Source organism: Brassica oleracea, chromosome C5 (assembly GCF_000695525.1).
Source record: "Brassica oleracea var. oleracea cultivar TO1000 chromosome C5, BOL, whole genome shotgun sequence".
In the NCBI taxonomy this organism is placed as follows: Eukaryota; Viridiplantae; Streptophyta; class Magnoliopsida; order Brassicales; family Brassicaceae; genus Brassica; species Brassica oleracea.
This window is the reverse complement of record NC_027752.1, coordinates 2,479,748-2,492,871: the sequence shown is the minus strand read 5'-3', so window position 1 is coordinate 2,492,871 and position 13,124 is coordinate 2,479,748. Positions and strand designations below refer to the sequence as shown.

Here is a 13,124-nt window from a genome sequence, read left to right as displayed (position 1 = left end):
CCCATGAGAATGTCCCCATCCATTATCACATCCCTTCCTTCGTTCAAAGCCAGTCACTAGCAGCGGTGAAGCTCCATCTATTTCTGTTTCCTGCGGCTAGATTGCTGAATCTGGCTTCCTTACCACCATTTAACTCAGTCACACGTTACTAAAAATAGCTGAGATCGATTAGTCCCAATCACATTAATCCTTTAGAGATGCTGGGTTTCATTCCTTCAACGCTACTGGATGAAATTATGAAAAAAATACTTAAAATAGAAATAAAACTCTTGAACAACTTTGTTTTCTGTTCGTCTGATTTCCTGAATATGTAACATTCAAATTCCTACAAAATACCGACCAACAATGTCATTTTAACAGACGTTACACAATAACAGAAAACAAACATCAAAAAAATATACCAAACTTCTCTTTATGATGATGAACTATTATCCTCTTTCTGTTGCAAGAAGATCAACTTCACTTTCATATCTTCCTTGAGGGTTGTTCCCACACAAAAATAGCCAAACAATCAATTACCCAAGATTTCTTCATCCAGTCAGCTGAAAAGGTTCTCCACTTCTTTATTACAAGTTTCCCCGCGAATCTTGTGAGCGATCAATGTTTCAAATGCATCAAGACGAAGCCTTTACACAACACCTCCCAAGTTCAAGCTCTGGAAGCAACTCAGAAACCACTTTTTCCATAGAGATGATTTCTATCTGCTGCTTGTTGCTTCCCTCCTTTCTCATCCCTTTTGAAAGAAGATTGACTTTAGGAGTTTCCGGGTTTTCGGTGAGTAGTTCTTTTAACAAGCTTTCTTCATCGTTGAGTTTCGACGCCTTTATGAGATCCACCACGTGATGCCTTTTTGCAACGTTTCTACCTGCTCCACACCCCATTGCAGTTGCTGCTCCAACCGCGTTTGCAATCGTCAAGGTGTTAACAAGCGGCATGTCGCGTATATAGCCCAATGCAATCGCAGCCACAAAACTATCTCCACATCCAACAGTATCAACCACCTCCACCTGATCATATGATTGTAGAAAGATTAAGAACATTACATAAACTTACTCTATGACTATGATACATATAAACTTGATGTGAATATGAGAGATTAGATGTTTTGTAAGCAGGTACCTTAAACGCAGGTGCCACTGAGACACTGGATTTGGTCACTAGAACTGAACCTTTTGGGCCCATTTTTACAATCACCCACTTTGTTCCCTTCCCATTTCTCAGAATTTCTTGTCCTGCTTTTACAGGGTTCTTGATGCCAGTTAGAGACTCGGCCTGAGCAATTCATTAAACATGTCAGCAATAACTTGATCAGTTTAACTTATACTAATCACCATATTGTAATCACAGAAGCACTGTACCTCCTCAGAAGTTAGTAGAAGAACATCACTCATTCTAAAGAAATGAGAAAGTGCTCTGCGCTCATCAGGAGTTCCCTTGGAAAGACTCTTTCCCCGTGGTCCAGGATCAAAGAAGATAGCTGTCCCAACTTTGGTAGCGTAGTCTACGGTTGACATTATAAAGCTAGGGCTGAAATCGTCAAAGTCATAACCATTGCAGAAAATAACTTTTGACTGCCTGATTGCCATCTTTACTTCATCAGATAGGTCAGTTATCCAACTAAAAGCAGGTTCCTCCTTGAAGTCGGCTCGACTAAAAAAAAGAGAAACAACCACAGACATAAGTACCCCTGGTAACAAAATCCAGGTACTTGAAAGAAATAAACAGTATTAGGGAGTAAGTTCAATGAAATCACCTCCAAGATTTCGATTCACATACAGAGATAAGAAAAGGAATAAAAACAGACTCTAGTAGAAGAATTCAGGAAAAATGGAATCATACTGGAAGCATAAGCAAGTATGACATGATCACCCCACTAGAGTTTGTATCTCTAAGAGAAACGAGATGTCTAAACAAGAAAGCCATACGTTCTTATGCATAGGCATTAAGAAAAACTATAAGCGAGTAGAATATGGCTTTCCGATAACAAAAAACAATCTGATTAGTCTGCAGCATTCATTACAAAAGAGCTCTATCTCCTATTCTAGATGGCAGGTTTATGCATTCATTATCTATTATTAGACACTGTCGTCCCACACAAACCACTACAACCAAAGAACGAACATTCGAGTTTTCATGAGAGGCATATTCAGTTAAAGCAGTTACCTGCAAAACCCATGCCTCTGGAGAGGATCCACAAGAACCCAGCAAATAAGAGTTTCACAGAACGAGGTGGCGTCTTTGGCATTTGCTGCTACTCCATCCAACGCAACCGTACCTATCCCCTCTTCATGAAGCACATCTAGAAGAAACTCTCCGTATATCTCATCCCCCACGTGACCGATAGCAACACACCGAAGCCCCAGCCTAGCAGCTGCTATAGCCATGTTACAGTTCCCACCTGCTTCCCAATATTTCTATAACCAAAAACAAAACAAAAACCTTCACTAATAACACACAAGAACAAACACAAAGTGTTTCACTTTATCACCAAACCTTATCTGGGGGAGAAAGAGAGAGCTCGTCCATGAGCGCCTTGCGTTCTCCGCGAGAATTCGGGGGCAATTCGTCAACACTGAGAACAATGTCGACGCAGAGATTACCCAGAGTTGCGACATCGATAGGTTTCTCCGCCACCACCACGCCTCCGGTCCCCCCGACCGAGCCGATGGAGGAGGAGGAGACATCCGTGTATCTTACGGGGGATAAATCGGCGGCGCTGCTCCGGGATCGGAGAGATACGGGGCTGCTGCTCACATTCGGAACTCGAAATTGGAGAGGATTAGGGCTGTGGAGGGTGAAATTGGAGAGGGATAACGCATACTGAGGAGAGAAGGAGTGGAATTTGAGGGCAAGCGCGTGATGATTCATTCAGACGAGCTCGGGAAGACGAAAGAGAGATTCTTTTTTTGGAATGCTTCGTCCTCCTCCTTCAAGCTCTCTCTCTCTCTCGTCTTCAATCTTGAAATTGGCTGATGAGAAAGGTCCGAGAGAGAAGGCTTCACTGGTATCAAATTAAACCGAACCGGAATGTATAGAATGTTAATTAAACCAAACCGGTATGAATGTAGAACGCCAAATTAAACCGATATAAAATTAGGATAATCCGGTTTGTTCGGTTGAACCGCTTCTATGATTAATATATAAAACCAGGTTTATAGACGAGGGTTTTGGTTCTTTACCAAAAACCTCACTTCATCTTCTTCCCAACCTACGCCATGGCCGCCGACGATTTGATGTCGTCGCAGAAGTCTCACAGGATGCGCAAATCGGGTCCTACGATGCGGAAGAAATCTGAGATTGACAAGAAGAAGCGCGGCGTCGCGGATAACAAGCAGCCAAACCCTAGAGTGAGTTCCTCTCAGCTCGTCTCATGTCAATATATCTTCGAATTCGATAATCTATGTTTACGGAAGAGCTAAGTTTTACTTTTGAATCTGCAGGCGTTTAGCGTTAGGTCGGTTGTTAAGGCGAAGCGTTTGAAGATTCGCGCTGTGGAGAAGGAGCAGCGGCGGATTCATCTTCCGACTGCTGATCGTACTTATGGAGAACCTCCTCCTTTCGTCGTCGTTGTTCAAGGGCCCCCAGGGGTACTGTGTTTCTTATAAACACTCTTTGATTAAGTTTTTTTTTTTTTTTATTTCCTGCAGATGTGTTGATGGTATCTGTTTACTGTAGGTTGGAAAGTCTTTAGTGATTAAGTCCCTTGTTAAGCATTTTACGCACCAGAATGTGCCCGAGGTTCGAGGACCTATTACCATTGTTCAAGGTTTGTGCTACATTTGTTCTTTTAATTTTTAGGGTATGGTTTTATTCTTCTTCTCATGTTTGGCTGGTCATGTATTTTAGGTAAGAAGAAACGGATACAGTTTGTGGAGTGTCCTAATGATATCAATGGGATGATTGATTGTGCCAAGGTTGCTGATCTAGCTATACTTCTCATAGACGGGAGTTATGGTTTCGAGATGGTGAGATACCACTGACTATTCTTTTGTTAATATAATGTGCTTCATGAAGCTTGACCTTTCTCTGGCCTAGATAATGTGGTAAGTAAACTGTCTTTTAATCTGTTTGATTCGCAGGAAACCTTTGAGTTCCTAAATATTATGCAAGTGCATGGATTCCCTAAAGTTATGGGAGTCCTCACTCATCTGGATAAGTTCAAGGATGTGAAGAAGTTGAGGAAGACAAAGCAACGTCTCAAGCATCGTTTCTGGACTGAGATTTATAATGGAGCTAAATTGTTCTATTTATCTGGTCTCATTCATGGGAAGTAAGTATCTACATTTATAGTTTCACCAATTTGGATAACATGTACAAGCAATTCTTGAGGTTCACCTTTGATGTATCTTTTATTCTCAGGTATTCACAACGTGAAGTTCTTAACTTGTCCCGCTTTATATCTGTCATCAAGTTTCATCCGTTGTCATGGAGAACATCACATCCTTATGTGTTGGCTGATCGTCTGGAAGATGTTACCCCTCCCGAGAAAGTTCAGATGGATAAGAAATGCGATAGGAATATCACATTGTATGGTTACCTTCGTGGTTGTAACTTGAAGAAAGGGATGAAGGTATGGCACCAGATGTTTCTCTATTATTTTGTGTGCTTAGCAGTTCTGTGGCAAAACCCTCAATAAATCCCGGGTAAAAGATCAATTGTAATTGGGCCAAGAAATGAGATGATTTGATAGCATTTTTTGGGTCTTCATTAATGTAGTAGCATAAATTTGTATACACTCTGCTTCTTGATGTAAATGTTTGCTGTTATGCTGAAAATGTTGTCTTAACCCTTGCAATGGACCTTTCTTTTCATGTTTAACATGCATCTGATATAAGTTCTTATGATTATCAGGTTCACATTGCTGGAGTTGGTGACTATAGTTTAGCTGGGGTGACTGCCTTACCTGATCCTTGTCCTTTACCCTCAGCTGCCAAGAAAAAGGGGCTGAGGGACAGAGAAAAGCTTTTCTATGCTCCTATGTCCGGGATTGGAGATCTTTTGTATGACAAAGATGCTGTTTACATCAACATAAATGATCACCTTGTTCAGTACTCTAAAACTGATGAAGAAAATGGAGAACCTGCTAATAAAGGTAATTAAGGGTTTTCCAGCATCTTGCATTCTTGCATTTTGCTCGCTTTATGCTTTATCTCAGTAATGATTTGAATGACATTTTTTCTCTTGGCAGGAAGGGGCAAGGATGTTGGTGAGGATTTGGTGAAGTCGTTGCAGAACACAAAATATTCTGTTGATGAGAAATTGGAGAAGACTTTCATTAATTTATTTGGCAAAAAGACTAGTGCCAGCTCGGAAAGAAAACTTGAGGCAGATGCGCAATCGTCACCGGAAGGTTCTGACGCTGAGTCATCAGAGGAATCTCAGTCTGATGATGATGTTGATGATCATGAAATGGATGTAGATAGTAATGACGGTAAAATTAAGGAGAAAACCGAGCTCCGTGGTGGAAGGCTGAGGAGGAAAGCTATCTTCAAGGATGAGGTTGATGTGAGTGATGCAATTGAAATTTCTTTGCTTGATCTGATTTTTCGTAATGCTTCTATTATTCAAACAGCATCTTCATGTCTAACTTGCCAGCTTTACCGTTTGTTATGACGCAGGACTCAGATGAAGATGGTGATGATGATGATGATGATGATGAGGAAGCAGAAGGTGCTGAATCTGACGGAAATGAAGATGAAGATGGGGAAGATGAATCTGTTTCCGATTCTCAGGACTCAGATGAAGATGATGTTGAGGAGTCAGAAGATAAGGTCCTTGGTAACATATCAAAATGGAAAGAACCCTTAAAAGAAAAGGGCAGAAAGAAGAACCCGAACTTGATGCATATTGTGTATGGTGCATCAGCATCATCAGCTACTGCCTTGATAAACGAGAACAATGAAATTAGTGATGATGAAGACTTCTTTAAGCCAAAAGGAGAACATAGCAAGGTTTATCAATTCATGACCATACAAAGTTTGGTAATCATTTCTTATTCTTAGAATGTAATTGACTTGAACTATCTGCTCTTTTTTCATCTACTTCCAGAACTTAGGTGGTGGACTTGATGCGGGACATGTCAACTCAGAGGATTGTTCCAAATTTGTAAATTATGGAAACCTGAAGAATTGGAAAGAGAAAGAAGTTTGTGAGGACATCCGTGATCGTTTTACCACTGGTGACTGGTCAAAAGCTGCTCTGAGAAATAAAAACTCAGTTGCTGGCGATGAGGGAGAAGATGATGAACTTTATGGGGATTTTGAGGATCTAGAGACAGGAGAAAAGCATAATGACCATGAGAACATGGAGTCTGGTACAAATGAAGATGTTGAAGCAGCTGAGCGTAGGCTTAAAAAGCTGGCTCTCCGAGCAAAGTTTGATGCACAATATCCTTTTTTACTTGAATGTCATCATTTAACTATTCTAAGCACTATTCTAAGCACCATATCATTTGCCGTCATTCATATCTGTACTAGGCCAAAAATTTATATACTGCATCTGCATGTCTTTTATTTGTCATATCTGGTTTTATGCTTCTGTTTTAGTTTGCACATTGAGAAGTTACCATTTTTGTTCAATCTTAACTTCATTGTACAAGCGATAAATCGGAGTTGGAGGATGAGGACAATGATAATGGTGATGGGATCAATCCCCGTAATAGTGAAGCCAAGGAACCCGGATTCGTTGACAAAGTAAGTAAATGTTCCTGCCTGCTAAAGATTTTTTTTATTCTGTATTGTTCACTCACTTTATTGGCTTCCCAGTTGAAGGAGGAGCTTGAAATTAGAAAACAGATGAATTTGCTGGAACTCAATGATCTTGACGAGGATACTCGAATTGAGATAGAAGGATTCCGGACTGGAACATACTTGCGGCTGGAGATTCACAATGTTCCTTATGAGATGGTTGATTTCTTTGATCCGTGTCATCCAGTTCTTATTGGAGGTATTGGTTTCGGTGAGGATAGTGCTGGATATATGCAGGTAAGGCTGAGACCATTTTCTCTTTTATGACCTAGAAGAAAGTTGAATTAAGTAGTTCATTTCATCACGAAACATTTTTTTCTTATTTAAAGCTAGTTGATATTGAATACTGCTTATTGTATGATATGTTTTTGTCCTTAGGCCCGGTTGAAGAAACATAGGTGGCACAAGAAAGTACTAAAGACAAGAGATCCCATTATTGTATCTATTGGATGGAGACGCTATCAGACTATTCCTGTATACGCCATTGAAGATCGCAATGGCAGACATCGAATGCTTAAGTATACTCCAGAACACATGCATTGCCTTGCTATGTTCTGGGGTCCTCTTGTCCCACCCAACACAGGCTTTGTCGCTTTCCAAAACTTGTCAAGCAATCAGGTATGTAAATGCACTGTGTTGATTAGAGTTTTGGTCCCAAGTTACCTTTGGAGTGTGATTGTTATTTTGTGATGGACGTATTTGTTAAAGCGAAGTGCATCTTCATGTAATGGGTAGTGTGAGTTTAAGGTGGACTTACCAATAGTCAATACTAGCATATGCATATACTAAGTTTTCGTTGAAAATTGAAACTTGCATGTTAATTGACAAAAGCTAAAATGACTGTTTTCTCATGTAAATTTGCTACCATATCAAATTGTGAAACCTCCGTGTTTCATCCATTAGTGGCTCTAATATTTGTTAGTCATTAAGGGGAACTTTATTGGTTTATTGCTCGGGTAAAGATATATTGTATTACTTTCCCACTGAGTGTGGCTCTCTTGGTGTTGTTCTTCAGACAGGATTTAGGATAACAGCAACCTCGGTCGTACTTGAGTATAATCACCAAACCCATATTGCAAAGAAAATCAAGCTGGTTGGGCACCCGTGCAAGATCAAGAAGAATACTGCATTTATAAAAGACATGTTCACTTCTGACCTTGAAATAGCTCGATTTGAAGGTTCATCTGTCCGGACAGTTAGTGGCATTAGAGGACAAGTTAAAAAGGTACGCATGCTTTTGATCTTGTTGTTGCAGTTCCTAGTTTCCCCCATTGGCTTAAAGCTTGGCTCTCTGGTTCTCTAATAGCATTCCTTTTTTCTTGTCAGGCTGGGAAAAACATGCTCGATAACAATGCCCAAGAAGGGATTGCAAGGTGTACCTTTGAAGATCAAATAAAAATGAGCGACATAGTCTTCTTAAGGGCTTGGACCCCAGTGGAAGTTCCACAATTTTACAACCCTCTAACTACAGCCTTGCAGCCCCGCGATAAGATCTGGACAGGGATGAAAACGTTTAGGGAACTCCGTAGTGAGCACAACATTCCTATTCCAGTGAATAAGGATTCACTCTACAAGGTAAATAAGCCTCTCTATTAAATGCGTTAACATTGTGTAGGATAACCCAAGGAGGAAGTTGATGATTCTCCAACTTTTGGTCTCATTTGTTTAACATTTTTTGTTTGTAGCCAATCGAAAGGAAGACAAAGAAGTTCAATCCGTTGGTGATTCCAAAGAAACTACAAGCAGAGTTACCGTTTGCTTCCAAACCCAAAAACAAACCAGCGCGAAAAAGACCAGATTTAGATGCTAGGAGAGCTGTAGTAATGGAGCCGGAAGAAAGAAAAGCTCATGCTGTCGTCCAGCACTATAAGCTGATGCATAAAGTCAAGGTAATGTTTTTACTATCATCTATGCATAAAAGCTGGATTGTGTGTTCTTTCGTCTTATCAATAACAATGGACTTTTGAACTGGGGATAAAAATGCAGGTGACTAAGAAGAAAGCAAAGGAGCAGGAGAAGAGGAAAGCATACGAAGCAGAGAAGGCTAAGAAAGAGGTAATATCTAAGAAACGGAACAGAGAGGGGAGACGTGAGAGGTATCGTACTGAAGATAAACAGAAGAAGAAGATGAAAAGAGGCCAAGATTAAAATCAATAATGATACATCTTTTGATTATCGTTGCTAAGACCAGACAATGCCAAGTTTTGTTTTAACGTAGATTCTTTCTTCTGCGTTCGCAACTTTTGAATTATTATTTATCACCAAGCTCTTGCAACTAAATTTCTCGGATCCTGCACTGTTTCATTCAGCTTTTTCATGTCATCTGTTAAAAAGTTCGAAACATTGATGTAGAAATAAGAAACTAAGCTTAGCTTAGATTGAAAACTTGCAGCAAGGTTGGTAATGGTAATAGTGAAATTATAGTTTTCACATTTATCAGGTGGTTCAATCTCTTACACCCTAAACCTCAAGTTCTTTTACATTTATCTCGTTAAAAAATAATTAATTTTGCGTTCTTCTTCCTCATATAAACCCAGAATCCTCTTCTAAACCCTAATTTGTACGATAGCGATGCACAAAACAGTAGTAAGATGCATTCTTTCTCGTTCCCATCATCTTCTTATTCAATTCTCCACCAATTCATCTCTTAATCGTTCTCTTCTCGACACAGTATCCACCTGTAGCCGTTATCTCACCTCTAGGTTTATCTCCACTCCTCCGCCCGATGAAATGTACGGATTCGACGAACCTTTCTCGCCTAACGAGCCGCGGGAAGTGGTGGGTTTCACTAAAGACTACACCTTTCTGCTTGATTCTCTTGCTGACTCTCGAAAGCCCACAACTGAATCACCACCCTCCATTGATGCCATAGCCATTGCAGATACTATTTCTAATAGCGAAGACGTGTTCGGGAGCAAATCCCAGAAGCTTCTTAGGCAATTCAGAGAGAAACTTACCGAGAGCTTAGTAATCGAAGCGCTGCGTTTGATTGAAAAACCTTCCGCTGTTATCAGCTTCTTCATTTGGGCAGGTAGGCAGATAGGTTACAAGCACACACCACCCGTCTACAAAGCTCTAGTAGACTTGATTGTAACTGATAATGACGAAAAAGTCCCTGAAGAGCTCCTCCAGCAGATCAGAGAAGACGACAAGGAGACCCTGGGGGAGTTTCTTAACGTCTTGATAAGGAGACGCTGCAGGAACGGCTCCTTCAGCGTTGCTCTCGAGGAGCTAGGGAGGCTGAAGGATTTTAGTTTCAGACCTTCGAGATCTACTTATAACTGCTTGGTCCAGGCTTTCTTGAAAGCTGGTAGTTTGGACTCTGCTTCTTTAATTCATCGGGAGATGTCGGTTGCGAATGTGAGTATCGATGGGTTTACGCTTCGTTGCTTTGCTTATTCTCTATGTAAAGTAGGGAAGTGGAGGGAGGCTCTAGCGTTGGTGGAAGCTGAGAGGTTTGTGCCTGATGCAGTCTTTTACACGAAACTGATATCTGGTCTGTGCGAAGCTTCGCTTTTCGAAGAGGCGATGGAGTTTTTGAATAGGATGAGAGCTGATTCCTGTCTTCCGAATGTGGTGACGTATTCGACTCTGCTGTGTGGATGCTTGAATAAAAAACAGCTGGGGAGGTGTAAAAGGGTGCTTAGTATGATGATGATTGAAGGTTGTTATCCGAGTCCCAAGGTTTTTAATTCTCTTGTGCATGCTTATTGCACAACGGGAGATCATTCGTATGCGTATAAACTGTTGAAAAAGATGGTTCAGTGTGGTCACAGGCCAGGGTATGTTGTCTACAATATATTGATTGGTAGTATCTGTGGTGGTGGTGAAGACTCGCTTAGTTCTGATCTTTTGGAGTTGGCTGAGAAAGCTTATACTGAGATGCTTGCTGCTGGAGTTGTTCTTAATAAGATTAACGTAAGCAGGTTCACGAGGTGTCTTTGTAATGCTGGCAAGTATGAGAAGGCGTTCAGTGTCATCCGCCAAATGATCGGTAAAGGATTTGTACCTGATAACAGTACCTATTCCAAAGTCCTTGGTTATTTATGTAACGCGTCGAAAATGGAAATGGCGTTTCTGTTGTTTGGAGAGATGAAAACTCGTGGCCTCGTTGCCGATGTCTACACGTATACCATCATGGTAGATAGTTTCTGCAAAGCTGGATTGATCGAACAGGGTCGCAAGTGGTTCGATGAGATGAGGAGCGTTGGTTGTAAGCCTAACGTCGTCACGTATACTGCTCTTATCCATGCTTATCTTAAGGCTAATAAGGTTGGTTATGCGAATGAGCTGTTTGAAGTGATGATATCCGAAGGGTGTGTCCCCAACGTCGTTATGTACTCTGCCTTGATCGATGGGCATTGCAAAGCTGGACAGACGGAGAAAGCTTGCCGGATTTTCGAGAGAATGTGTGGGAGCAAAGATGTTCCGGATGTAGATATGTACTTCACGGAGCAGCACGATGGCGAGCGACCAAACGTAGTTACGTACGGAGCTTTGGTAGATGGTTTCTGCAAGTCGCATAGGGTAGAGGAAGCTCGTAAGTTGTTGGAAGCTATGTCCATGGAAGGTTGCGAGCCGAATGAGATTGTGTATGATGCTCTTATCGATGGACTATGTAAAGTAGGGAAGCTAGAGGAAGCGCAAGAAGTGAAAACTGAGATGTCTGAGCATGGATTCACCGCGACCATATATACTTACAGCTCTTTGATTGATCGTTATTTCAAAATGAAGCGGCAAGATTTAGTCTCGAAGGTTTTGTCGAAGATGCTTGACAGCTGTAAGCCTAACGTGGTTATATACACCGAGATGATTGATGGCTTGTGCAAGGTTGGTAAGACTGATGAAGCTTATAAGCTTATGAAAGTGATGGAAGAGAATGGATGTCAGCCAAACGTTGTGACGTATACGGCTTTGATCGATGGGTTTGGAGTGATTGGTAAGATAGAGACATGCCTTGAGCTCTTAGAGAGAATGGGTTCCAAAGGTGTTGCTCCAAACTATGTTACTTATAGGGTTTTGATTGGTCATTGTTGCGAAAACGGTATGTTGGATGTGGCTTACAAGCTTTTAGAAGAAATGAAACAGACGCATTGGCCTACACACGCTTCAGGATACCGCAAAGTCATTGAAGGATTCAGTAAAGAGTTTGTAGAGTCTCTTGGGCTTCTAGATGAGATAGCGAAGGATGATACTGCCCCGTTTGTTTCTGTATATAGGCTTCTGATTGATAATCTTATTAAAGGTGAAAGGCTGGAGATGGCTCTTACGCTTCTTGAGGAGGTTGCAACGTTGTCACCCACGTTGGTTAGCTACGGTAGCACGTACAGTATGTTGATTGAAAGCCTTTGCGTTGCTGATAAAGTGGACAAGGCTTTTCAGTTGTTCTCGGAGATGACGAAGAAAGGTGTCAGTCCGGATATGGAATCGTTCTGTAGTCTTGTCAAGGGACTTTTCCGGAATAGGAAGATCAATGAAGCACTTTTGCTTCTGGATTTCGTATCACATATGGTTTGTCCTCTTTCTCTCTATTGAATTTGAAAAGGGTAGTAATAGTTTCCTCAAGCTTTTTTTCTTTGCAATGTTCACATGAATCTATGTATATTTTATTAGAGCTGGCTATGAGTGGAAGAAAAAGCATTTACAGATAGTAGTTTATACTGTTTGTGTATTTTCCTCCTCCATTGTAATGCAGATTGGTAATTATTTATGGTATCTCATTGCTAAATTGCCTCAATTTTGCAGGAAATTCAGTGGACAGAAGAAAATAATGGTATCTGATGGGTCTTAGGCTTATTGATTCATTATCCATGATGTCTAATTCTGATTTGATCAGTTAGATGGCTCTGAGCATCCTAGTCAAAACCTGAGATTTCCAAGGTTTTAGCATCCTAATCAAGGTTGGGAGCTATGGATTAACGTATCGGGAAGATCACTAGGAGCATGGTGTTATATGCAGCAGCTTCTCCTTTGTACATGGGTGTGAAAATCTGTACTCGTAATGGTTACAAGGTCTCAGTGAAGTTGATTGACCTCCTTTGTACACACTACAACAGCATCAATGCTTTCGTTAAGGTAAGCATGACCTGACCTTGGTAAGATGTTTAGATTTCCTGCTTTATGATTGAAGCATTCATCCTTAATGTTTGTTTTTTTTTTTTTTACCAGAGAAGACAACAGTCGATACAGAGGTAACATGGAAGTATAGTTTTCAAGGTGCAATATGGGGTCACAAAATCATCATCATATCATTGTGCCTTTAGTTTATCTCTGTAGTTAGTTCACTTCAAAAGTTTTGAAAGAAATGACATTGTAAAGAGCAATCATTATATGCAAAAATGCAACAAGAGTGAGATACTTTGTAAATTCGTTGTTTTT

At 40.8% G+C, this 13,124-nt stretch overlaps 3 protein-coding genes across 4 annotated transcripts; 2 read left to right on the top strand and 1 right to left on the bottom strand.

Annotated features, from left to right (window-relative positions):
- Positions 1 to 267: 267 nt before the first annotated feature.
- On the bottom strand, positions 268 to 3,002 carry LOC106292478 (fructokinase-1). Its single transcript, XM_013728074.1, has 5 exons — positions 2,494 to 3,002; positions 2,164 to 2,414; positions 1,359 to 1,650; positions 1,120 to 1,272; positions 268 to 1,007 (listed from the first exon to the last, which is right to left on the bottom strand). Exons 1-5 carry the CDS (start codon positions 2,866 to 2,868, stop codon positions 615 to 617), a joined length of 1,464 nt encoding a protein of 487 aa, XP_013583528.1. The 5' UTR covers positions 2,869 to 3,002; the 3' UTR covers positions 268 to 614.
- Positions 3,003 to 3,168: 166 nt separating this feature from the next.
- LOC106292473 (ribosome biogenesis protein bms1) lies at positions 3,169 to 9,063 on the top strand. Its single transcript, XM_013728067.1, has 17 exons — positions 3,169 to 3,347; positions 3,441 to 3,587; positions 3,676 to 3,766; positions 3,847 to 3,965; positions 4,080 to 4,270; positions 4,360 to 4,570; positions 4,852 to 5,092; positions 5,189 to 5,505; positions 5,619 to 5,951; positions 6,049 to 6,386; positions 6,596 to 6,692; positions 6,765 to 6,983; positions 7,125 to 7,364; positions 7,762 to 7,971; positions 8,073 to 8,321; positions 8,432 to 8,635; positions 8,733 to 9,063. The coding sequence occupies exons 1-17, from the start codon at positions 3,216 to 3,218 to the stop codon at positions 8,892 to 8,894; spliced, it is 3,501 nt and encodes a 1,166-aa protein (XP_013583521.1). The 5' UTR covers positions 3,169 to 3,215; the 3' UTR covers positions 8,895 to 9,063.
- Positions 9,064 to 9,285: 222 nt separating this feature from the next.
- On the top strand, positions 9,286 to 13,093 carry LOC106292474 (pentatricopeptide repeat-containing protein At1g06710, mitochondrial). 2 transcript variants are annotated; one of them, XM_013728068.1, is made up of 3 exons: positions 9,286 to 12,257; positions 12,492 to 12,821; positions 12,915 to 13,093. In XM_013728068.1, exons 1-2 carry the CDS (start codon positions 9,318 to 9,320, stop codon positions 12,525 to 12,527), a joined length of 2,976 nt encoding a protein of 991 aa, XP_013583522.1. In that variant the 5' UTR covers positions 9,286 to 9,317; the 3' UTR covers positions 12,528 to 12,821; positions 12,915 to 13,093. The 2 variants fall into 2 exon arrangements, with proteins under 2 accessions (XP_013583522.1, XP_013583523.1); XM_013728069.1 differs by having other exon boundaries at positions 9,286 to 12,335; positions 12,396 to 12,821.
- Positions 13,094 to 13,124: the final 31 nt, after the last annotated feature.